The sequence below is a fragment of the Haliotis rufescens genome, unplaced genomic scaffold (genome assembly GCF_023055435.1).
Source record: "Haliotis rufescens isolate VD_foot unplaced genomic scaffold, xgHalRufe1.0.p SCAF_160, whole genome shotgun sequence".
In the NCBI taxonomy this organism is placed as follows: domain Eukaryota; kingdom Metazoa; phylum Mollusca; class Gastropoda; order Lepetellida; family Haliotidae; genus Haliotis; species Haliotis rufescens.
The window spans coordinates 156550-181124 of NW_025963847.1; the positions used below are offsets into that span (position 1 = coordinate 156550).

General features: G+C 39.3%; 1 protein-coding gene across 9 annotated transcripts in view; it reads right to left on the minus strand.

Moving 5' to 3' along the window:
- Positions 1–14829: 14829 nt before the first annotated feature.
- The window catches only part of LOC124127796, a 28657-nt gene continuing 18911 nt past the window's right edge, over positions 14830–24575 (minus strand). For 3 of the 9 annotated variants that reach the window (XM_048397182.1, XM_046491163.2, XM_046491162.2), the window contains 3 exons: positions 21870–21905; positions 20431–21644; positions 14830–19994 (listed from right to left, as the gene is read on the minus strand). In XM_048397182.1, coding sequence (XP_048253139.1) covers positions 18384–19994; positions 20431–21644; positions 21870–21905 — 2861 coding nt within the window. In that variant the 3' untranslated portion in view covers positions 14830–18383. The remainder of the gene's footprint in view (positions 19995–20430; positions 21645–21869; positions 21906–24575) is intronic. The other 6 variants (XM_048397185.1, XM_048397184.1, XM_046491165.2 and 3 more) reach the window with 6 other exon arrangements.

The following is a 24575-nucleotide window of genomic DNA, read 5'->3' on the forward strand; positions in this document are numbered from 1 at the left end:
ACCAGCTTATCATATAGCTGATATCAAGGACATAGTATTAGTATCGCAACTGGTTATGGATAGATTGTTTGATAGGCATTACTTAGAAGTTGACGGATGACAAAGAAGACAAAATTTATGGATAACAACTTCTTTAATACTGTATGGATATTGATAGTTGACAGTAAGGGGGACATCTTTTAAAATTCTAAAGATTTTATATTGTGAACACCGAATCTGGCACTATAATGGAGATAGTATTATTTTGATTATCAACAATGATAAACTATTGTTTGATATTTTTTAAGTGAATATTCACTATATTATGATACGCATTGCCCTGTCCAGAAGTGACAGAATATTTTTGTTGTTGTAATAAATATCAACCAGAAGTGAGTTAATGCCTTTAAAATCTACAATTACTTGAATCTTAATATTTCCTTTTGGCTGATGATAGTAAATCACGTTTCAAACTTGGGAGCAGAATCCAAACACAAAGGGTCAATAATGCTAATTCTAAGAGAGTGTTTACTCTATAATTACCCATATCCCCTTGAGCAAAAGCTTTTAAAATCTAAAATTAATGGATAACCTTAAGTTTTTCTTTTGGCTATTATCGTAAACCACATTTCAAATGCGTGAGCTCGTGCTGCTTATTTTAAGAGATGTTTTACTTTTTTTATTACATATGGCGTTACAGGTTACACTCAACCAAATGTTTTCCCATAGACTTCTATAGTAACGTTATAATTTTGTTCACAAATAACTGAGCATTCAACAGCTATATCCTGTACGTGTGTGCACAGTTTGGCCTTAGAGCAGCAATAAAAAAATTACAAGCTTAGCTAGCTCCTTTTCCAACTACAGGAAGCCGGACAACCCCCCCAAGCAGATACATGTGTTTGAGGTTCTCAGTATGAGTGCTACTCTGCAAAACCGCCAACATCCTGTTTGGATATAATACGTCTTTGCATGCTTCTTTGTGTTGAGTATCCCGCAACTGTGTCTTTCTAAAGTATTCACCGTGTATCGGTCTGATCTGAACAGCCGATCATATCCTCCATGTCTGTCTTTCTGATTGGTGTATAAAACATCCGATACACATCCCCAACATTTATCGTTCTGACTGGTGTCTTAAAAAGCTGAGACACACCCTCCACGTCTATCGTTCTGATTGATGTATAAAACAGCTAATACACATCGTCCAAGTCTATCGTTCTGATTGACGTTCAACCGATACACATCTTCCAGGTCTATCGTTCTAATTGGTGTATAAAACAGCCGATACACACCCACCACGTCCATCGTTCTGATTGATGTATAAAATATTCGACACACATCCTCCCTGTCAATCGTTCTGATTGATATATGAAACAGCCGATACACATCCTCCACGTCTATCGTTCTGATTGGTGTATAAAACAACCAATACACATCCTCCACGTCTATCTTTCTGATTGATGTATAAAACAGCCGATACACATCCTCGACGTCTATCCTTCTGATTGGTGTATAAAACAGCCAATACACATCCTCCATGTCTATCCTTCTGATTGATGTATAAAACATCCGATACACATCCTCCACGTATATCGTCCTGATTGATGTATAAAACATCCGATACACACCCTCCATGTCTATCGTTCTGATTGATGGATAAAACAACCAATACACATCCTCCACGTCTATCGTTCTGATTGATGTATAAAACAACCAATACACATCCTCAAAGTCTATAATTCTGATTGATGTATAAAACACCTGATACACATCTTCAACATCTATCGTTCCGACAGCTGTATAAAACATCAGATACACATCATCTCCGTCTATCGTTCCGATTGGTTTATAAAACATCCGATATACATCTTCAACATCTATCGTTCTGACAGCTGTATAAAACAGCCGATACACATACTCCACGTCTATTGTTCTAAATGACCTATAAAACATCCGATACACATTGTCCACGTCTATCGTTCTGATTGTTAAATGAACAATCCGATATACATCCTTCGCGTCTATCTTTCTGATGATGTATAACACATTCGATACACATCCTCCATGTCTATCGTTCTAATTGATGTATAAAACATCCGATACTTATCCTCCACGATTGATGTTCAACCGACACACATCCTCAATCAGTCAGAAGCCAGTATTTTCACGTAGGGTTTGATACTAAACGTCAACAAAAGAACAACCAGTCTCGGTCATCTGAAACGGATTCCATTGAGTGCAACTGGCAAAATAGCGTTGAAAATGATATGAATGGATCTCTGAAAATCACTGACAGCAGGTGTTCGAGAATAGGGTAAGCATGTCCTGCCTACCGGTAACCTGCCTTTCACACATAATAAATAATAAATGTCATAAATTTGGTGGGGGCGAAAGATCGGTACCTATTTCCAGAGGAATTTCTATTTCTTTACCGACACATCTAACTATATCAATATATCTCATGCAGTGTTTGAACCGTGGATGACGATGCGGGGTTTACGGATGTTTTCAGCATGCTTTTGTGCTGATGACATATAAAGATGTCTTATCTCACTTAATCAAGCTTTGCTGACATCAAATGTGCCGGGATAAGTTCATTTTGTTATTTTATTCTCAAAGCAGTAGTTTTCTCAAAGTTCAGACTCTTTGTAAATTCATCAGTGCCATGTATCGAAACTCGAACAGGCAGTGATTGTTTTCAAATTGAATGTTAAGCTTAACCCTTGTTTCAACAAACAGTTTGTACACAACGAAAACGCTTTTAGTTGTATTTAAAGTGTGCCTTTTAAAGAGATTAACAAACATGATAGTATTGAAAGAACAACATGGGTTTCATGGGCAACCCAAAGTGATGGAGGTGTATCATCTTGTTTGCATATAAGAGAGGCTCAGTGACTGTTTCATGCAAGAATTTATGAATGGTCCCCAAAGAAGTGGACGATTGAGAAACTACAGTTTACCAAAATCCAACTTTGATTCAGAGAAATACCTTTAAAAAATCACAGACAGAAAATTCAAGTAGACTTGGTTCAGATGTTCTAACTATATCATATCAATAGATACTGGAAGGTTGAGGAAGATTGAGAAAGCAGAGCGACTGTGTACACCACCTTCAGTCAAGACATGTTTTAAATATCTTGTATTAGATCTGATAGTATGAGAACCAAAGCATTCCCCTGGATGACCTCAACTTCTACCAGTTGTGAACAGAAATTCATCAAAGCTTTCTAAGATCATCCCCTTAGGACAACGAAACTTTTATTGATGCTACTATGATCAGAAGTATTTATCCAGACAGTGATGAAATATGCCACATAATCTTGAATTAAATAATGTTTGATGGAGTGATTGAGTGAGTTGTGTTTAACGCCGCTTTTAACAGTATTTCAGTTATATCACGGTGTGTCAGCTTGATGTGGGAGGAAAGACCGAAATGATGCAGGTCTCAGACTTTTTCCACTTTGGTGAAACCCACGAGCACGAGTAGGGTGCTGACAAACCTAGAAACATAATTGGGGCGAACCGGGATTTGAAACCACAATCATAGGTTTCTGGCTTATGTTTAATATCATTTGAGTAGAACTATACTCCTCACAAAAGATTAAGCAACAAGTATTATTTTCCGTGGAACATTCTCATCAGAGTTGAATGCCATCCATTGAGAACAAATTCAGGCAGGAGAATTACCTACGAATACTCGACTTAAAGCCTTTTCCATGGAGATTTTCCTGATAACACTGATAACATCGCCTGAACACAACCACCATCAAAACACACTTAAAAAATGCACGACATGCATGTTTTACACACTTCACCCATGCACCCTGATTGCTTAAAAACTGCCAGCAAGGGCAATTTGTCGACATTAACACTTTAGACATGGCTAGGCGTCACTTAACGCCAACTGAGGTTGATCAGATTGTTGGAATGGTACAGGGGGGTCTCACACAAACTGCTGTTGCCAATCATTTTAATGTTCGCCGCAGTGTCATCTCAAGAGCTATAACTCGAAACCATCAAACTGGACTGATGACAGCGACACCACGCACAGGTCGTCCAAGGGTGACAACTCCTCGTGAGGACCGGTATTAAGCCACACTAGCCTGGAGAAACAGGTTTACTACGGCCAGATCTCTCCAGAATGACCTTCAGAGAGTTGAAGGAAACAGAGTCTCAACACAGACAGTAAGAAACAGACTTCACGCTCAGGATCTGAGGTCCAGGCGACCAGTATGACGTATCCCACTGCCTGCACACCATCGGCAACAGAGACTTTCTTGGGCCAATCAACGCCGTAACTGGAGGGTCAATCGCTGGCGTAACGTTCTCTTCACAGACGAGTCAAGATTCTGCCTTGACTTCAACGATGGTAGGGCACGTGTGTGTAGAAACCGTAATCAACGATACGCCAACTGTACAATTACTGAACACGACCAGAATGGAAGTGGAAGTTTGATGATCTGGGCTGGCATCAGGGTTTGACACAGAACTGATCTTGTGGTCATCAGACGTGGTACCATGACTGGAGTACGGTACAGGGACGAGATTGTCACACCTGTGATCATTCCCCTGCCACAACAAGCAGGTCCTAACTTCATCTTTATGGATGATAATGCTCGTCCACATCGAGCAAGAGTTGTCACTGATCTTCTTCAGACCAACAACATCACGCATATGGACTGGCCTGCAAGGGTTCGATGACCGCATGTGTACAACTTGTGAAGAGTATATATATGATACTGAAACTGTGAATTATGCTACGGATAAAACGTTCGTTCGTCAAACGGGTTCGATGACCGCATGTGTACAACTTGTGAAGCCCATTTCTAGTGTCCCTCGCCTTGATCCTGCCGATTATTGCTAAAAGAGGCGTAAAACCATACTCACTCACATTTCGGTTGGCAATCAAGAATCGTATCAAACCCGTAGGGATTCCAGAATAGAATGGGTTTCTGGCAACCTATGCTGGTCAAAGGAGGCGATCGGGTGTTGACCTGGTTGATTACGTGTCATCATACCCCGACGGCATGGATTGTTGCTCTTGATGTCAATCACTCGATTATCAGGTCCAGATTCGATTATTTACATAAAGCCATCATATAGCTGGAATGTTGCTGAGTGAACCGTAACAGGTACAATGAAATACGGGTGGATGTCTCAGCTAGTTGGTTGATTTGTTTGTTGTTTTAACGCCGCACTCAGCAATATTCCAGCTATATGACGGCGTTCTGTAAAGTCGAGTCTGGACCAGACAAACAAGTGATTGATATAATGAGCATCGGTCCATGCCATTGGGATTGGTGACATGCATCAGCCCAGTCAACTAGCCTGACCAATCGATCCCGTCAGTCGCCTCTTACGACAAGCATAGTCGCCTTATACGTCAAGCATGGGTGAAGACCTATTCTACCCTGTATCTTCACGGGTCTGAGGTCTAAGTACACACCAACATGTTTTAACATCGATGTTGATTACCAGTAAGCGATAGACAGGTCATAAGAATGTGTCTTGGAGACAATACATAAACCAACTGTCTTTGATAACCACCTGGCCGCATCCGCAAAACATCAGTTAAACACTGTTGTCAACTCCGTAATGTCGAATTCTCGATTGTGTTTTCGAGTTCGACACAACGGTATGAGACTGTGGTACGTGCAGCACTGGCCTTGTTGTAGAATACAGACACCGTTTCCTGAACAACTGGTGGATCCTCTTGACTGTCTGTACTTGCATCACCCGTGTGAGCTACAAGACGGATAACGAAGAACCTCTTCCATCAAGAAATGATGGTACAAGTGTCATCAGATTTAAATGTGTTTATACTGTAGATGGAGGTTCTCATAAATGGCAAAAGGCTGTAGGAAATACAAACACAAATGGTTACTTAACCTGGTCGCTAGCATGTGATATCCCGTGTTTAACAAAAAGGTATCATAATTTTGTGATAATTACGGTAGGTTGCTTTACAACAAAAATAACAAAAGGACTTTAAACAGTTTTTAGAGACTACTGTAACTTTAAGTGAATATAAATTATGAGGTAAATTTACATCAATTGAATGTATCAGCATATTCAAAAAAATTATCCTATGACAGACCAATCAGACTGTACACAAACAATCTTAACTATACTATAGTAACAATACTGCCAATACTCACACTGCGGTGTGTCACAAGTGGTCAAAACCTAATTTTCCTTATTGCGATAGATACAAAAGCGTGTACGTAGATACCCTACTTCCGAATATCGGCAGTATATCCAACATCAGCATATCAGCAGTATACCGTCAGTAGTTCCTACTTCAGCGTATCGGCAGTTTATCTGACTTCGATAGAAAACGATTGATTCGTCAATAGAATTAGTCTTTTAGATGAAAGCTCATCTGAGCATATACCAGTTCATCACTAAACTAAAGCAGATCGAGTCGAAAGACAGAAGGAGCCGACTGCATATAAATCTTGGGCCAGCACCTCAACGCACAGCTCGAGTGGACAGAGATCGGGATGTGCGGCTTCAGAGACTGAAGGCCCAACTAGCTGATGGAAGAAAACGTGTGATGCAATTTTCAGATGCCTTAAGACATAGATATTGTTTTCGATATGATGACATGTTGAAATAAAAGAAAAGTGCAATTGTTTTTTTTTCTTTGTTATTATTTATTGATAGGTTAGTCAATTTGCCGGAAGGTTGAAGGTGTGACTAGTGTTCAGTAGAGTGTGACAACAGCGTCAACAGTGTTTTCACAACAGTGTAGGTAAAAAGGGATGTAGGCGAAACGAAGACTACCCAAGAAAGGATCTCTTGGCTGTGCATGTAAGCTCCGAAAATAGTGAATACGTTAAAAACATCCACGTAGTCATTAATTTGTTTAGATATTTCCAATATTAGATTTATTTGTAATTTCAGAGATCATGGAAATCACTCAGACCTTCTCTTTTGCGACGATAGAGACAATTTTGACAGGCTCGACTGTAAAGCCATTACCTCGGTCAGTGTCATGCAAAACTATGGCCAGTCCAACATTATGTGTTATTTGACTATCTCCGACCTACAAGTAGCATGACAAATATGAGGTATATAGGCGTTCTCTCTCTCCGGGGCGGAAAGGTAGCCTAGTGGTTAGGGCATTCGAAGACTCAGTTTCGATTCCCCCACATGGGTACAATGTGTGAAGCCAATCTCGAATATCCCCGCTGTGATATTGCTTGAATATATTCTTAAAAGCGACGTAAAACCATACTTAGTCACTCCTCAGGAAATATGTGCAGACTTTCTAAAATGAGTGAGTGAGTGAGTTAAAATTTACATCGCATCGGCAATATTGCAGCCATATCGCGATGAGAACAAGATAATAATTTCGATATTCCTGTCAACAAAGGACAGTAAAACGGTAGGGTAAATATCACAATTAAACAATAAAACAAACCAGATCAAATGTAAAACATCAGTAAATACATAGAAGAATAATAGCAATTAAAAATAGGCTATACACCACCAGCAACCAAAGTTAGACCACCTCACTGAGGATCATGGGGACTTACATTACCTTTGCTTCCTGCATGAATCCCCAGCAGGATTTAGGTCATCACTTTGGACACCAGTGGCTGACCATATGCTAGCCAATAGTAAAAAGTCACAACTGAATTTCTAAAACCCTAGTCAATATTTTATACTTTGATTGATAATGGATTTATGTGTCACTGGCAGGAGGACAATATTTTTACATTACTTTAACCCCCGAGTGACACCACCATCTATAATCTCAGTTGATGATAATATTACACTAAATTTAAAACACATAGCAAAACTTCAAAATTTATCCATTAGTTCTATTTCTTTTAAAAAGCCAATAATTAAATGAGCATTTACATTATTAAAAAGATCCTTTAAAGAAGATGAATGATAATAGATATCCCTTGTGAGAGAAAAATCTACACAGTCAAGCAAAACATGCTTGACTGTGATTCTCTCATCACAAGGGACACAAAACGGAGGATCCTCGCCTTTTAATAAGTATTCATGAGTAAAACGTGTATGGCCAATTCGACATCGTCGGAGGACAACTTCATCACGTCTTGAATGACAACCCAAGTAGGTATAACCTAAAGTTTGTTTAATTTCATGAAGTTTGTTTATACCTACTTGGGTGTTCCACTTTGTTTGCCTCAACTGACGTATATACATTTTGATTGATGGTTTAAAATCAGAGTGAGGTATCAGAAGTGGGGAGATCTGCTTATCAAGAGCTGCTTTAGCAGCAGCATCAGCCCTGGTGTTACCCACAATGCCGACGTGACTCGGTAACCAACAAAAGACAATGTCGAACTGGCCAGTAGATAGATCATTGTATAATTCTAAAATAGCAAGTATTAATGGATGATTTGACGATATATTTTTAAGTGCTTGAAGACAGGAAAGAGAATCAGAGAAGATAATGAAGTGGTTATATTTAGATTGGCGCTGAATGTATTCCAAGGCAACGTGGATAGCCTTGGCTTCGGCAGTGAAAATCGAACTATTATCAGGTATCCTGGAAGATATGATTTTCGTTCCAACGACAGTGGCACTTGAAACAATGTCACCATCCTTAGATCCATCAGTAAAGATGGAACGATGACGGTCATATTTAGTACGTAATTGAACATATTCCTGTTGATATATAATTTGATTCGTGTCAGATTTTTTAAACTTAGTGAGAGAAAGGTCTACTTCAGGCCTGACTAATTGCCAAGGTGGAGTAGACAGAAGCTCGTATGGAGATATGATATCTAAATCAATAGCAGCAGCTGTAATATGTGGTTTGATCCAAATTCCAAGTGGTGGGATAAGCTTGGGCTTGTTTTGAAACAGTTCCTCATTAAGAGGATTAAAAACGCAATTATATGCTGGATTAGATGGGTTTGAACGTAATTTTGTTACATACTGAAGAGATAATTTCAAGCGACGTTGTGCAAGTGAAGGCTCATCCGCCTCCACATACAAACTATCTACAGGAGAAGTTCTAAATGCTCCAAGGCAGAGCCTGAGTCCTTGATGGTGTATACTATCCAATTTCTCTAAATTACTTTTAGCAGCTCCGCCATATACTATTGAACCATAATCTAATTTGGATCGAATAAGGGATCTATACAGGTGAAGTAAGGTTGCCTGATCCCCACCCCATTTAGTATTTGCAACCACTTTCAGTAGGTCCAGAGCCTTCAAGCACTTAGTTTTAAGATATTTTATATGAGGTAAAAACGTCAGGTGGTGGTCAAATATTAGACCCAAGAACTTGGTCTCCTCTACAACCTTGATGGGAGTACCGTTTAATAACAGTTCCGGGTCTTTATGCGGTCTATAATTTCTACAAAAATGTATACAATTTGTTTTTGCTTTGGAAAATCTAAAACCATTCTCAAGCGACCATTTTTGAATTTTATTGAGGCAAAGCTGAAGTTGCCTTTCTATCGTGTTCATATTTTTGCCACGACAAGATATATTAAAGTCATCTACGAATAGTGACCCATCAATTGAGTCATTCAATACCTTGGACAGACTGTTAATTTTGATGCTGAATAATGTGACAGACAAAATACTTCCTTGTGGGACACCCTGATCTTGATTATAATGATCAGACAGAGATGAACCCACGCGGACTTGAAATTGTCTGTCGGATAAAAAACGGGATATAAACTGGGGCAAACGGCCTCTCAGTCCGAAATCATGAAGATCTCTTAAAATGCCATGCTTCCAAGTTGTATCATAAGCTTTTTCTAAATCGAAAAAGATCGACACAGCATGTTGTTTATGTACAATGGAATTTTTTAGGAACGATTCTAAACGCACAAGATGATCAATGGTACTTCTATTTTTACGGAAACCACACTGGATATCTGTAATGAGATGATTGGTTTCCAAATACCAAACTAATCGATTATTCACCATACGTTCCATAGTTTTGCAAACGCAGCTAGTGAGAGATATCGGACGGTAATTTGATGGATCTGTATGATCCCGACCTGGTTTCGGTATAGGAACTACAATCGCATCATGCCACGAAGGAGGAAAAGACCCTGATGTCCAAATATCATCAAATATAGTTAAAAGTGTTTGGAGACATGATTCAGGCAAGTGTTTTAAAAGCTGATAATGAATATTATCAGCTCCAGTTGCAGTATCATGAGCTTGCCCAAGGGCGGTATTTAGCTCATGTATTGAAAACACTTCATTGTAGTCTTCACCATTATCAGAATTAAAATTTACCTTTTTCTTTTCCTGTTGTTGCTGAATTTTCTGAAATTTAGGGTCATAGTTGGATGATGAAGAATGCTTGGCTAAAGTTTCTCCTAATTTATTTGCAATGTCAACTTTATCTGTCAATAAATCATTACCATCTTTGAGATGTTTAATGCTGGATTTAGAACCCTTGCCTTTGATCCTTTGAATCATATTCCACACCTTTGATATAGGTGTGCGTGAATTGATTCTGGATACATAATTTCTCCAAGACTGACGTTTATTTTGTTTAAAAGTTCGTTTAGCCTTTGCACTATTTATTTTTACAATATTTAAATTATGGACCGTAGGGTGTCGGCGGAAAAACTTTTCTGCCTTTTTCCTATGCTTTCTAGCCTGTTTGCAAACATCGCTAAACCATGGTTTGCGAATGTGCGGGTTCACAGAGGACTTAGGAATTGTTTCATCAGCTATGTGTTTCAGTTGTTCTGAGAATATCTGAATAGAGTCAGGGATGTTTTTGAACGTTTCAGGTTTCAGAGTTTCAAAACAACGTGTTTGAAATAAGGGCCAGTTTGCTCTATTAAAATTCCACCTTGTTGAAGGTGGTTCATCAGTTGGGAAAATAGACTTTAGTATTGTGGGGAAATGGTCACTTCCACATAGGTCATCATGGACTGACCAGTCAAATTCGTGTATTAAATTAGAATCAGTGAGTGACAGATCTAATGCTGAATATGTTCCTGTTGCAGGATGTAAATATGTGTTTGCACCATCATTAAATATACATAAATTATTGTTTGTAATAAAATCTTCAAGGACCGTGCCCTTAGCGTTCGTATCGACACTTCCCCACAGAGGGTTATGTCCATTTAGGTCACCCATGATGACACAGGGTTGAGGGAGTTGGTCAAATAAAGACTGAAGATCAGCCTGCTGAAGTGGAGAAGATGGTGGAATATACAAAGAGCAAAGTGTGAAGGCGATGTGAAATGGTAGCCGGACTGCAACGGCTTGAAGACTGGTGGTCAGAGGAATAGCTCTATGAATTATATCCTGTCTCACCAAGATTGAAGAACCTCCAGTGGCTTTTGCTCCTGGAGGTGAGAAGTGATTATACATGTTATATTTCCTGACATCACATTTATCTGTGTTCTTAATGTATGTTTCTTGTAAACACATAGCTGATGGTTTAAAATCTTGAATTAAAAGTTGTAAATCGTTAAAATTATTCCTAAATCCTCTACAATTCCATTGGATTATGTTAGACGATTGAGTCATGGTGGCTCAATCGGTGAACGTTCACGTACACGTGAGGATGAAGGACTCCTACTACTGCTCTGTGACGATGGGGTTACATCCATGTCCAGAGCATCAAAGGAGTTATTGAGAGGAACCTCTGAAGAAGAGGAATTTCTGATTGATTGTTTTCTATTAAGTTTTTTACGTTCTTTCCTTGTCAGAGTAACCTGAGATTCAGTAGGCGTAGTTTCTACAGCCTCTGGCGTTGTAGGAGCTGGTTCAACAGTATCAGGTTGAGCAGTATCAGCTTGATCAGTCAAAGGTTGAGAGTGGCTTATAGTTTGAGTTGAAGACGAATTTGAAGTAAGCACTGATGATATGCTGACAGGTTGATCTGATATGATCCATGTCAATTCTGTCTGAATAGAAATGGATGCAGTTGGAGGAGCGGAGGTAGTGACAGCAGCAGAAAAGGTTCTGGAAAGTGGACTTTGCAGGCTCTGACTTTCGATCAGCTTCTTGGCATCATAAAAGGATATATTTTGTTCATGCTTGAGCTTCAGGATTTTGGATTGTTGAAGCCATTCGGGGCATAACCTGGACGAGGCCAGATGTTGTCCTTTACAGTTCGAACATTTTATTTCTGCTGAGCAGTCGGTGCTGTCATGACTGGCACCACAGCGCTGACAGACCACTGAGTGAGCACAAGATCTGGAGCCATGTCCAAACTTTTGGCACTTGAAACACCGGAGTGGATTGGGGACATACACCTCCACTCCGATGTTTAGATAACCAGCTTTGATTGACGTAGGAAGTGCTGAAAGAGTAAAAGTAAGCAAATAAGTGTTGGACGGGATGATGTTACCGTCTCTAGATTTCATTGTAAAACGTTTTACTCCTGTCACTCCTTGAGATTTTAATTCGTCTGCAATTTCTTGCTCTGACATGTCGGACAGGCAACGAGCTCTGTCTCGAACAATGCCTCGGCAAGAATTCAAGGTTTTATGAGGGGACACATCAACCTCAATATTGGCAAATGTGGTTATGGACAACAAGTTGAGAGATTGTTGCTTCCGTGAGCACTCAACAAGGAGAGAGCCACTACGGAGACGTGTCACATTCTTCACTTCGCCGCAAATTCCTAAGACAGCTTTGGAAATGGCGAATGGATTAAGTTTAATGGGTTGTTTGTCAGCTGCCTCAATCACAATAAAGCGAGCCCATGAATCTAAGCCACGAGATAATTGATCATTTTGATCAATGTCATCAAGATCGACATGTCTACGTTTTGAACGGGTTGAACCAGGGTATTTGTGCGACATGGTGAAATATAGTAATTCAGCACCCCTGCTCCCCACCCACCATGGAGTGCCACAAAGAGCGATGTTGTGTTGCACCGGATCTCCAACATGCAAACACCAGGGATACAGGGATGATATACTCCAGCAAGTATGACGCAAATAGCAATATTTGTATACCAAATTAAATGCCAGGCTGGTTCGGCCCATGACAAGTAATCGGATACATACTGAATTTGGAGGTCAACATCACCAGATTGGCCCATGAGCCACCGCCTTCTGGCGTAAGACTCTAGGCAATTTATTCAATCAAAAATTGAGAACTCATACAAGTTATGCATGGCCAAGACCAAAATATACATGAAAATACAACACAGGTATGTATATACAATATTACGCACAGGGCCTGGCATGACCAGCCGATTGATAAGACCGGGCCCATCTTACCACCCGTCTAGGCGAAGTAAGGGTCGAAGTAGTGTGTTGGGCAAAGGAACGCAGTTCCAGGAACCAGTGCCCTCAACTACCAGACTCCCGTCCTCCGCCGACACAGGGACGCAACCCACGGCAAACGGGCTGCCCACTTTGGTCGCCTCTTACGACCAGCAATGGGGTGCTGTGGAATTATTCTACCCCGGTTCCACACGGGGGAAGAGCTATTAGCGCTACCCAGCACTCACCACGAGGAGGTTGCTCTGACTTTCTAAAATACCTGTCATCAAAGGTCAGTAAAATAACAAGAGTATTACAGTCTTATTTGGGGGAATAATGCAGGCCATAAATCTAACACAACAGTGCACTGGAGTGTTTTCTGTACCCGTGTGTAACTTCGGTAACTTCATGTGATTTCTCACATTGATATCAGCAATATCTAAGGCCTCAAAGGTTGTTTCAGAGTGGCAGTTCTCATTGGTGAGTGTAGTTAGTGACAGAGAGATCTTAATTCCTTCAATGTTTAAGCATGTCAAATAGTTCTTGTGAACTAATGGAGTTGGTGCTGCCATGATCAAGGAAAGCGTACGTCTTCAGAATTCTTCCACCATTTCTAATGGTTAGTGGTACCACATGCAGAGCTGTTCTAGAGATAGCAGCCCCATTGATGCAACACACTGAATTGTGAGACCCGTGAAGATTCCGGGGTAGAATAGGTCTTCAGCAACCAATGCTTGCCGTAAAAGGCCACTGTGCTTGTCGTAAGAGGCGACTAACGGGATCGGATGGTCAGGCACGCTGATTTGGTTGATGCAGTGTCATCGATCCCAACTGTGTGGATCGATGCTTATGTTGTCATTCACTGGGTTGTCTGTTCCAGGCTCGATTATTTCCAGACCGCCGTCATACAGCTTGAATTTTGCTGAGTGCGGCGTTAAACAACAAAGAAACCAACCAACCAGCTCAGACCTCCACCCGTATTTCCAACAATCATTCTACATTATGAAGCGCTCGAAAATATATATCTATACCTGCCTGAAATCAGAGATGCTCCCTGAACAAACACATGAGCAGTATATACAAACTGTTATGTGAGTGTAGGGAGTTGTAAGGAGGAAATGCCGAAGTGTCGCGTGTCTTAGATGTTTACCTGGTACAAGGTCCTGGTGCCCACAGAAAAAGGGTCATATATTTGAATTTCAAAACAGTGATCAGCGCATCCTGGTACAGGTAAGGGAAATAATAAAATACTTCGCACACAGACCATCTACGACTACTGAAGTACCCAATGTGAACCAACTAGAAGCGGCCCCTTTATCAAATATGACTTTAAAAGGATATAAAAGATCCGAGATAAACATGTATTTTTTCAATGTCAATTGTGTATTTTGATAACCCATAACTCCGGAAACAGAATCCTATCTTTATCACTATTTCGGTAAAATGTTCCGAATTAAAGTTTATGAGAAACATTATCTATATTAAAGTTTGGCGGTCTCATCAGCGTACGTTTCATATAGAAAGGTAAAAACAGAAACTATGGGATATTCAGAACATCAGGGGTACACTAGGCTCAAATCAAGCCTGTTTTTGTTCTTTAAGAAAGAAACGACAACATATGTCCACAATGGTTACCAAGCAACTGACAACATCCACAGCATTTGTTTTAACAAGTTTATTACTCCCACAATAACAGGAATTTCTTTACTATCATATGGACAGTCACTTAACCATCCTTACTACCTTAAACTAGGCACAACTGTACTAAACTAAAGACAATAACACACCACTAAACATATTTATTACAACAATCACTCGTAAAGTTTCTGATGTCACAGTTCCTGATGGTTACAGTTCCTGTTGGTTACAGTTTCTGATGGTTACATGTTCTGATGGTTAAAGGTTCTGATGTTAAAGTTCCTGATGGTTACAGTTTCTGATGGTTACAGTTTCTGATGGTTACAGGTTCTGGAGTTCACAGTTCCCGATGTCACAGTTTCTGATGGTTACAGTTCCTGATGTCACAGTTTTCTGATGGTTACATGTTCTGATGGTTACATGTTCTGATGTTAAAGTTCCTGATGGTTACAGTTTCTGATGGTTACAATTTCTGATGGTTACATGTTCTGATGGTTACAGGTTCTGATGTTACAGTTCCTGGTGGTTACAGTTTCTGGCGGTTACAGTTTCTGATGGTTACAGTTCTGATGGTTACAGTTCCTGACGTTTACAGTTTCTGACGTTTACAGTTTCTGATGATTACAGTTTCTGATATTCACAGTTCCTGATGGTTACAGTTTCTGATGGTTACAGTTTTTGATGGTCACAGTTTCTGATGTTCACAGTTCCTGATGGTTACAGTTTCTGATGGTTACAGTTCCTGATGGTTACAGTTTCTGATGGTTACAGTTTTTGATGGTCACAGTTTCTGATGTTTACAGTTTCTGGCGGTTACAATTTCTGGTGGTTACAATTTCTGATGGTTACATATTCTGATGGTTACAGGTTCTGATGTTATAGTTCCTGATGGTTACAGTTTCTCATGGTTACAGTTCCTGATGGTCACAGTTCCCGATGTCACAGTTCCTGATGTCACAGTTTCTGATGTCACAGTTTTGATGGTCACAGTTTCTGATGGTTACAGTTCCTGATGGTCACAGTTCCCGATGTCACAGTTCCTGATGTCACAGTTTCTGATGTCACAGTTTTGATGGTCACAGTTCCTGATGATCACAGTTTCTGATCGTTACAGTTCCTGATGTCACAGTTTCTGATGTCACAGTTTTGATGTTCACAGTTCCTGATGGTCACAGTTTCTGATCGTTACAGTTCCTGATGTCACAGTTTCTGGTGGTTAGGGTGATGTCACTCATCAAATGAATCCTGAGCTAGGCAATATACACATAGTACACGTCCATGTCGCACACACATACGACATACATATACTATTCCTCACCCTCTGATGATCGCCGAATGCCACACACACAAAGGTGAACAGTTCCTCTGTGTCTCCGTTATGTCATCGACATACCTGAAAAATACAGTTGTCAGCTACAACTCTGACCCTCGACAGTGGCGACCTCTGACCTCCTGTTAAGTAGCTGGGTTGGTTCCCGGACTCCCCCTGGACTCCTGTGGTGGTACACGGCTTCTCCGGCATCCTAACCTGCTCCTCTTGGAGGTGAAACGGGACATGTTCAATCCTATCCAAGGCTAACGTGGTATGAAGTTCAATCATAAGAGTACTGGAATATTCGGTGTCTAAACCAGACATATAAACAGGTAGCACTAACTCATTGTTTATCTCAAACCATCTTCTAATGCACAAATATTTTCACATCACAATATCTTCGACCATAACGTCAGGAATATCTTATTCATGATCATTTCAACACTATATATTCATAAGCTAACATATAACGACCTGTGCCTACATAAACACAATTACTGCTATCATGATAATCTATTCCTTATATACAAAATAGGAATAATATAATACAACCTTAAATCTATCCAAATACATTATATACAAACTAATTATGCACTAAAGAGTATAACAGAGTTGTGTAACATAATGTAGACAAAACTCACGTCTCAAAACGACCCATTTCACCGACAACCTTCCCTTATATATACCCTAGCAAACATTCTCATCATGGTCGTTACTTTTATGAGATACAAGGCGATGGTCGAGTTGATGAGATATGACCCAACATGTTAGAAACCATATGCAGACAGTTATAACATCACGTGCCATCTAATTCAAAATTGATTTAAAAACCATTGCAACAACTCTTTTGTAAATCTGTCAATTGTTGAGGATTTGTCTGTTTTGTTCTATTGATTGTCCGTTTGTGAAAGTGAGGTTCATGGTATTATTTCTCCACAACCATTGTACACACGCTGAAAGAGACTTCCGAAAACATAAATACTTGTAATGACAAATTAATGTGCGTTTGATGACAAATTCATAAATGATGACTTATCATTATAATGATGGTTTTAGTTACAATTCAGAATTATAATCACATGAGTAGTATTTTGAAGATTTTGATTGCATTGTACATATCAAATGCAAATGCAAGAGAATAATCAGTCTTGTTTTTTCGCTGAAACAGCTGTGGAAATGTCATGAATGGACCTCTGAAAATCAGTGATGATACCAGGTGTTCGCGAAAAGGGTAATCATAATTGTATTGTGTACTGTACAACTTCCATGCGTGTCACATATGATCATAACTAAATAAGTAGAAATCGAAAATAACAAATGCCAGCTGCAACCAATCTATTGAATATTTTGAACCAGGCAATGTTTACCTATATGTCGCAACAACACACTTCTGGCATGTTTTGTAATTACAGATTAGTTGACATATGCTGTTGCTATGCTGAATGAAACTTCACAATAACATTGTTGTTCAGTAGTAATCCTTCAAGATACAACTATGCATTCTCTGTAAATGTTTAAACGCATGCATTACGCATGCAGTACTAGTATTTCTTCTGATTTGGCATCATTAGGCAATATATATATATAGTTGTTTATAATGTATATACACTGTCTGATACTGCATACTGTAATTATAATTGATGCAGTTATAATAGTCATTATAGAAGGTTTTATTTCTATTCCGAAAAAATGGAAATGCCACACATTATCTAGTAAGAATCAAATACAGACAAACTCTATTCCGAAAAGGAGTGAGTGAGTGAGTATGGTTTTACGCCGCTTTTAGCAATATTCCAGCAATATCACGGCGGGGGACACCAGAAATGGGCTTCACACATTGTACCAATGTCGGGATTCGAACCCGGGTCTTCGGCGTGACGAGCGAACGCTTTAACCACTGGGCTACCCGACCGCCCTATTCCGAAAAGGAAATACCATGGTTTAGGAGCTAGGGATAAGTTTGCTGTAAACAACCAATGGCATGCCAATGACATAACAACCATAACAAAATAGTTTTCTTTCAGGAAAATACGATATTAATTAATTAATTTCAGAGAAGTTTGTGGCCTCGGTGGAGACGCTCTGATATATAGTCTCATTGTAAGTGATGACACACCTCTAGTTTCTATTAATTCAACGGATATACACGAAGCAGGATAACAGTGACACATGGTATAAAAGAAATGAATAGGCACTGATTCATCTTGACTAAATACTGTTTCAAAAGCGGTTATAGGTGGAATTTCCCAGTGGTTTCTTACACTCTAGTCTTTATTCTTACTTGAATGGATAGCGCCATGTTGTATCATCAGTTCTACAACACTAGCATCAACATCACCACTCGCACAAAAATAGTGAAATGCTGTGTTTCCCCACCAATCAGCCTTGTTAACATCAGCGCCATGTCGTATCATCAGTTCTACAACACTAGCATCAACACCACCACTCTCACACAGATAGTGAAGTACTGTCTTTCCCTCTCTGTCAGCCTTGTTAACATCAGCGCCATGTTGTATCATCAGTTCTATAACACTAGCATCAACACCACCACTCTCAGACAAATAGTGAAGTGCTGTCTTCCCATCTCTGTCAGCCTTGTTAACATCAGCGCCATGTCGTATCATCAGTTCTCCAACACTTGCATCAACATCACCACTCTCAGACAAATAGTGAAGTGCTGTCTTCCCATCTCTGTAAGCCTTGTTAACATAAGCGCCATGTTGTATCATCAGTTCTACAACACTAGCATCAACATCACCACTCGCACACAAATAGTGAAATGCTGTCTTTCCATAGACATCAGCCTTGTTAACATCAGCGCCATGTTGTATCATCAGTTCTACAACACTAGCATCAACACCACCACTCTCACACAGATAGTGAAGTACTGTCTTTCCATCTCTGTCAGCCTTGTTAACATCAGCGCCATGTTGTATCATCAGTTTTACAACATTAGCATCAACACCACCACTCTCACACAGATAGTGAAGTACTGTCTTTCCATCTCTGTCAGCCTTGTTAACATCAGCGCCATGTTGTATCATCAGTTCTATAACACTAGCATCAACACCACCACTCTCACACAGAAAGTGAAATGCTGTCTTTCTTCGCGTATCAGCCTTGTTAACATCAGCGCCATGTCGTATCATCAGTTCTACAACACTAGCATCAACACCACCACTCTCACACAGATAGTGAAGTACTGTCTTTCCATCTCTGTCAGCCTTGTTAACATCAGCGCCATGTTGTATCATCAGTTCTATAACACTAGCATCAACACCACCACTCTCACACAGATAGTGAAATGCTGTCTTTCTACGCATATCAGCCTTGTTAACATCAGCGCCATGTTGTATCATCAGTTCTACAACACTAGCATCAACACCACCACTCGCACACAGAAAGTGAAATGCTGTGTTTCCAAAATCATCAGCCTTGTTAACATCAGCGCCATGTTGTATCATCAGTTCTACAACACTAGCATCAACACCACCACTCGCACACAGATAGTGAAGTGCTGTCTTTCCATACCAATCATCCTCGTGAACATCAGCGCCATGTTGTATCATCAGTTCTACAACACTAGCATCAACATCACCACTCGCACACAAATAGTGAAATGCTGTCTTTTCATAGACATCAGCCTTGTTAACATCAGCGCCATGTTGTATCATCAGTTCTACAACACTAGCATCAACATCACCACTCTCACACAGATAGTGAAGTGCTGTCTTCATGTTCGTGGTTTCCCGATTTACACTTGCTCCACATTCCAAGAGGATACGGATAGATGTAGTGTTACAACACTGTGCAACTTGTAACAACATAGTCTCACCGTCTTCATTCCTGTCATCGATAGACAGTCTGCCTGTTTGCTGCAAAATAGGGGCGAATACATTAATTGATGATGATGTTAAAATTAAAGTTGTGTTCACGCATAACAACCTACAAACAAACCTTAAGGACATCATTGAACCTAAACATCCTCACGATATGAATTTTCATCAGATCATCAGTTGATTTCAGCAAAAAAAAGATGGATATATTATATGATCCGGATAAAAACTCAGGCTGTCCGTAAGTGGGCGAGTGAGTTGGTTAAATGATGCATTGAACACGTCAGTATTTTAGTCATCTCATAACGTGCCAGCTTGATGTGGGAGGGAAGCATGGAGTAATATAGGCCGTAGACGTTTACTTGCGTACCTTGGCAAACATGTCTTCTAAAATATCCCGGATAAAACATTGTGAAAATATGGTGTAAAGGTTCTGAAACGTAACTGTGATAAGGTACGTTACGTAATTAGTTACCTTGCAGCACAAGCAGATGAAATTATTCCAAAAGCTATCCCTTTCAATGATGGATGTAAAGAAGATCCGACAAAAGTTCTCGCTTTGAAAAAAGGGATGACGAAGCACATTAAAGCGTCCGTGTAACACTGGAAGAGTGAACCTGTCGCAAAGACGTTGGATGTTCTGTTGGTTTGGCGATATTTTAAAGACATTTCTTGAAACTGTACTGTCATGGCTTTGTGACTCTGCAAACCGCATTTTCTCCATTATAAAAGAGAAACCAAAATATTTGATCGCGAACACCACATCATGTTTCCCTATGCAGTTTGCAACACTTTCATAAACTGATGGATGGGAAAATGTTATTACTCCGTTGGTGTTTGACAGATAGCTACCAATTAATGGAGCCGATACTTCAATGATACCACTGCGCTGGTCATCGTCTTCTATCTCACTGGTATCAAGTCGCCCATCTCTTTTCAAGAGAGTCTTGAACACATCTTTTACTTTTTCATTATCCAGATACACATCAGTCGTGGCATCCAAAATCTCAAGAGGGTGGGAGAAAAATTGTGCAATGTCAACACATTTCTCCTCCGACTTCATCTCAGCAAACAGCTTGCAACAATGTGGAAATCCATATGGTATGCTGCTCTGAATCACTTTTAATTTTTCAGTTTCTGGTATGTCTTTAATATTCTTCTGTTTCAGATGATAGTCTAGCATCGGAGCCTTCTCCTCTACAGGCAGACACGATAGGTTTGTGACAGCATCGACCCCAAGAATGGAACGTTTATGTTTTTCAAGACAAGGCTCAACTTCATTTAGGATATTTGATCTTTGCACCAACATACAAATGACTCCACTTCGCTGCCCAGATTCTTTTGCCTTTGATATGTTTTCCATGACATCGAATATGACAGGTTTCCATTTGCTGAATGCTATTTTATCAAGAGCAAAGGCCCCTATGACATCGTTCATCATGAGGACACATCGGTGGGTATTCTTTGTGATGGTGTGATACTGCGCCACTGTCTTCACTCGAAACACTTCTCGCCCTCGTTTCATCATCTCATGAAGCACCATGTAGGCCACTGTTGTCTTCCCATCACCAGCATTTCCGGTGACTGTGATCCAGTTTTGTCCAGCGTCCATCTTCTTCACGATGTCATCAACAAACTCTGTTTTGATCATGCCAGATGTCCACGTATGGATATCTGAAACTGTCTCATCTGTGAGATGCAAATGAGTAAAATAGTATCACCATTGAAGTAACATAAGTTACAGCACTTTGTTATAATATGGTCTTGCCATTTCTCGTGATTAAGCTGCCAAGATTAATGTACCAAACAGAAACAGAACTCTGACTTTCATTCATTTAAGAATTATTGATCAAACATACTCACGACTTCGTGTCAACTGTCATCATATCGTTAACAATAAGGTATCATACGTACCTCTTATCCTTTGTACTGCTGGGTCTTTTGGGGTCCCTGAAAAGTATGTCAAATAAATCATGATATGTTTAACATGGTTGGTTAGTTAACATCACTGACATATATTCATCATCAGTGGAAAATGACTTTTCTCGTCATTGAGATGAAATATTTAGGAACATTTCCGTCTGCCATTTCTATCATAGCAATGTTGTTTTGGACTCTATGTTTACTTTCTAACAATGTTATTTTACAGCTGCAAATTCAATACATTTATCACGCCGGGTTCGTATGAAGCACATATATTCAGAAAACAGTGTGAATTAACGTGTGACACAAAATGATAGCTTTAAATTCTGCCAAACCTAATGTTCACTTCAAGGTTGCTGTGATGCAGTTTGATTCTAATCTTAGTTTGTGTTTACATAGGAACTTCAAAGTCATAAACGATCTGAACATTCAATAATATGCAATGTTTACGTCAGTCACCAAATTCATTCGGATGCTATAACCATCCTACATGTTTCATTCTGGGATTTTTTTTATTTTCCACAGAATAACGTTTACTTTCTGACGGCACGCACAAACCTGAAACCCAAACATGAATGGTAATATCCGAGGGACCTACACGTATTCATAAAAGAAGGATATCTTTATAAGTGATTTTGTGACCTTTCCTCGCCATATCACAAGAAATGTTGTTTCAATCTATTCCTCAAAATTTGTTTTCAAATTTGTGAAATGTCCACTGAAGATACTGAGATGCTGAAGTAGCATATATCAGCAGTTTAAGGAAACCACTACGTCATGCATTTCAAGAACACACGTCCAAAAAGTAAAAATCTAAATTTAACAGTATGACTTTAATCCTTCGCCAAAAATGAGTATTTGCATACTCCAGCCATTGAAGCTAGGGTCCCAGGCAATGTAAAATTTAGTAATTCAAGGCTGCGAGTTGAAATTAATTTCATGACCTAATTATTTTCATTATCTCAGCTTATAATTAGTAATCTAGTATGATCTCTGTCTTTATATTAGTTGCCGGAACTTCGAATTCCTCTCCTCAGAAGACGCCAAATTGGTAACTATGCTTTATCCTTGTCCGAGAATGTAAGCGCGTTCTCATGCCTTAATATGTTGTATCAGAAACTTGTTTCGAATTGTTTAAAATAAAAAAAACCGTTTAAGGCCACCTCTCTGTTCTAGTGGGACCCTGGTTTGTTGAGAGGGTGGACGATTTCAAATAGGCGGTGCTTCATCTAACAAGGGACAATTGAAGAAATATTTGGCATATTTATTCCTAGAAAACTACACATGATTTGATAAAAATATACTGATGTTTTCAATCATACCAAAGTTATGACAAAAGCGAAGATTTGTAAATTCTCTCGAACTTACTTGATTACGTTATTGAATGGGGTATGCGCTTCTTGGTAGGAACCTGCTAAAATCGTTAAATTTGTGCAAACTGATTTCAATAATCATATCTCCCATATCTTTTAGCTGAATATATATTCGCTTTTTTTATCGGCAAATAAATTATGAGCCATTTCAGTAAATGTATTATGCAATAAATACTTCATGTTCGAGGTCATCATGTCAGTTTCAGAAATTAGAACATTAGTGTCATGTTAGAAATTTTTCAGGAAACAATAAATGAATTACATATATTCACCAATCCTAATTTCAAGTGTTTTGGTGGAATATTTACTGTATACGGAAAACAAATCACGTGTCGTAATGCTTGCAGACGTACGAAAATCAAGCTTGGCGCGCTTCGTCTGACCTCAGCATTAGTTATTGCTATTTCATTATGAACAAAGTTTACATTGCCTCGCGATATGCCTTCGCGAAAGTTGAAGATCTTCACATTCGAAAAATATTCAATGTGTCATTTTCAATTTATTATGACGAGAGAAAAACGAAAATAAAGATCTAGAATCTGACAGCAATATTTCAGTAAGTGCAATGGTCACCGGACATGCGAAATATTTCAAAATTTACTGTAATTGTTTTTTTCTCACGAAAGCATGTGGTGACCTTTGACATTCGGTGACCTTTGCACTTACATTACTATGACGTAATGGGAACGTGTCAGCTTGCATGATAGTGATTCGGTTAGCCACCAGTATTTCACAGAGTGGAACGGCTATGATCATCTTGTGTTAGTACCGGTAATATGATCACATAAATACTATGCAATAAAATACCCTTGATATCCGAAATTAACGTAAGTTTCTAAGGCATTAAAATAAATGAGAATTTACAAATTTACAAATGTCTCCTCACCCAAGAGAATATTCATATTTCAAACCCTTGTAAATAAGGATAGAAAATAGTCAGAAATACATTTGAAATACACTATGAGCAAGCATCAACTTCGGAAGTAGGGCTTATATTTGCAAATCCGATCATCGCAATCATGGCAATGGTGCTTGTGCATACGGCAATTCACGATGGTCATGTTACAAGGTGTAGTTTCATATGAAATAAACGCCAAATGTTAGTTCACATCAAGAATATTGGATATTGTTTTGAACTGACATGAATATCAGCTAAATGCAGCTTTGAACAACACATAACTGACATCAAAGAAGGTCTGCTTTATGTGGATTACCTTGGTGTATAAATGCTTTTGTTTGGTTACTTTGATGCTATGAACAAATGAAGTTTTAAAATGAATGTTAACGGACGGTTAACAGTTGAAGGGCAGACAACGTACAAAAC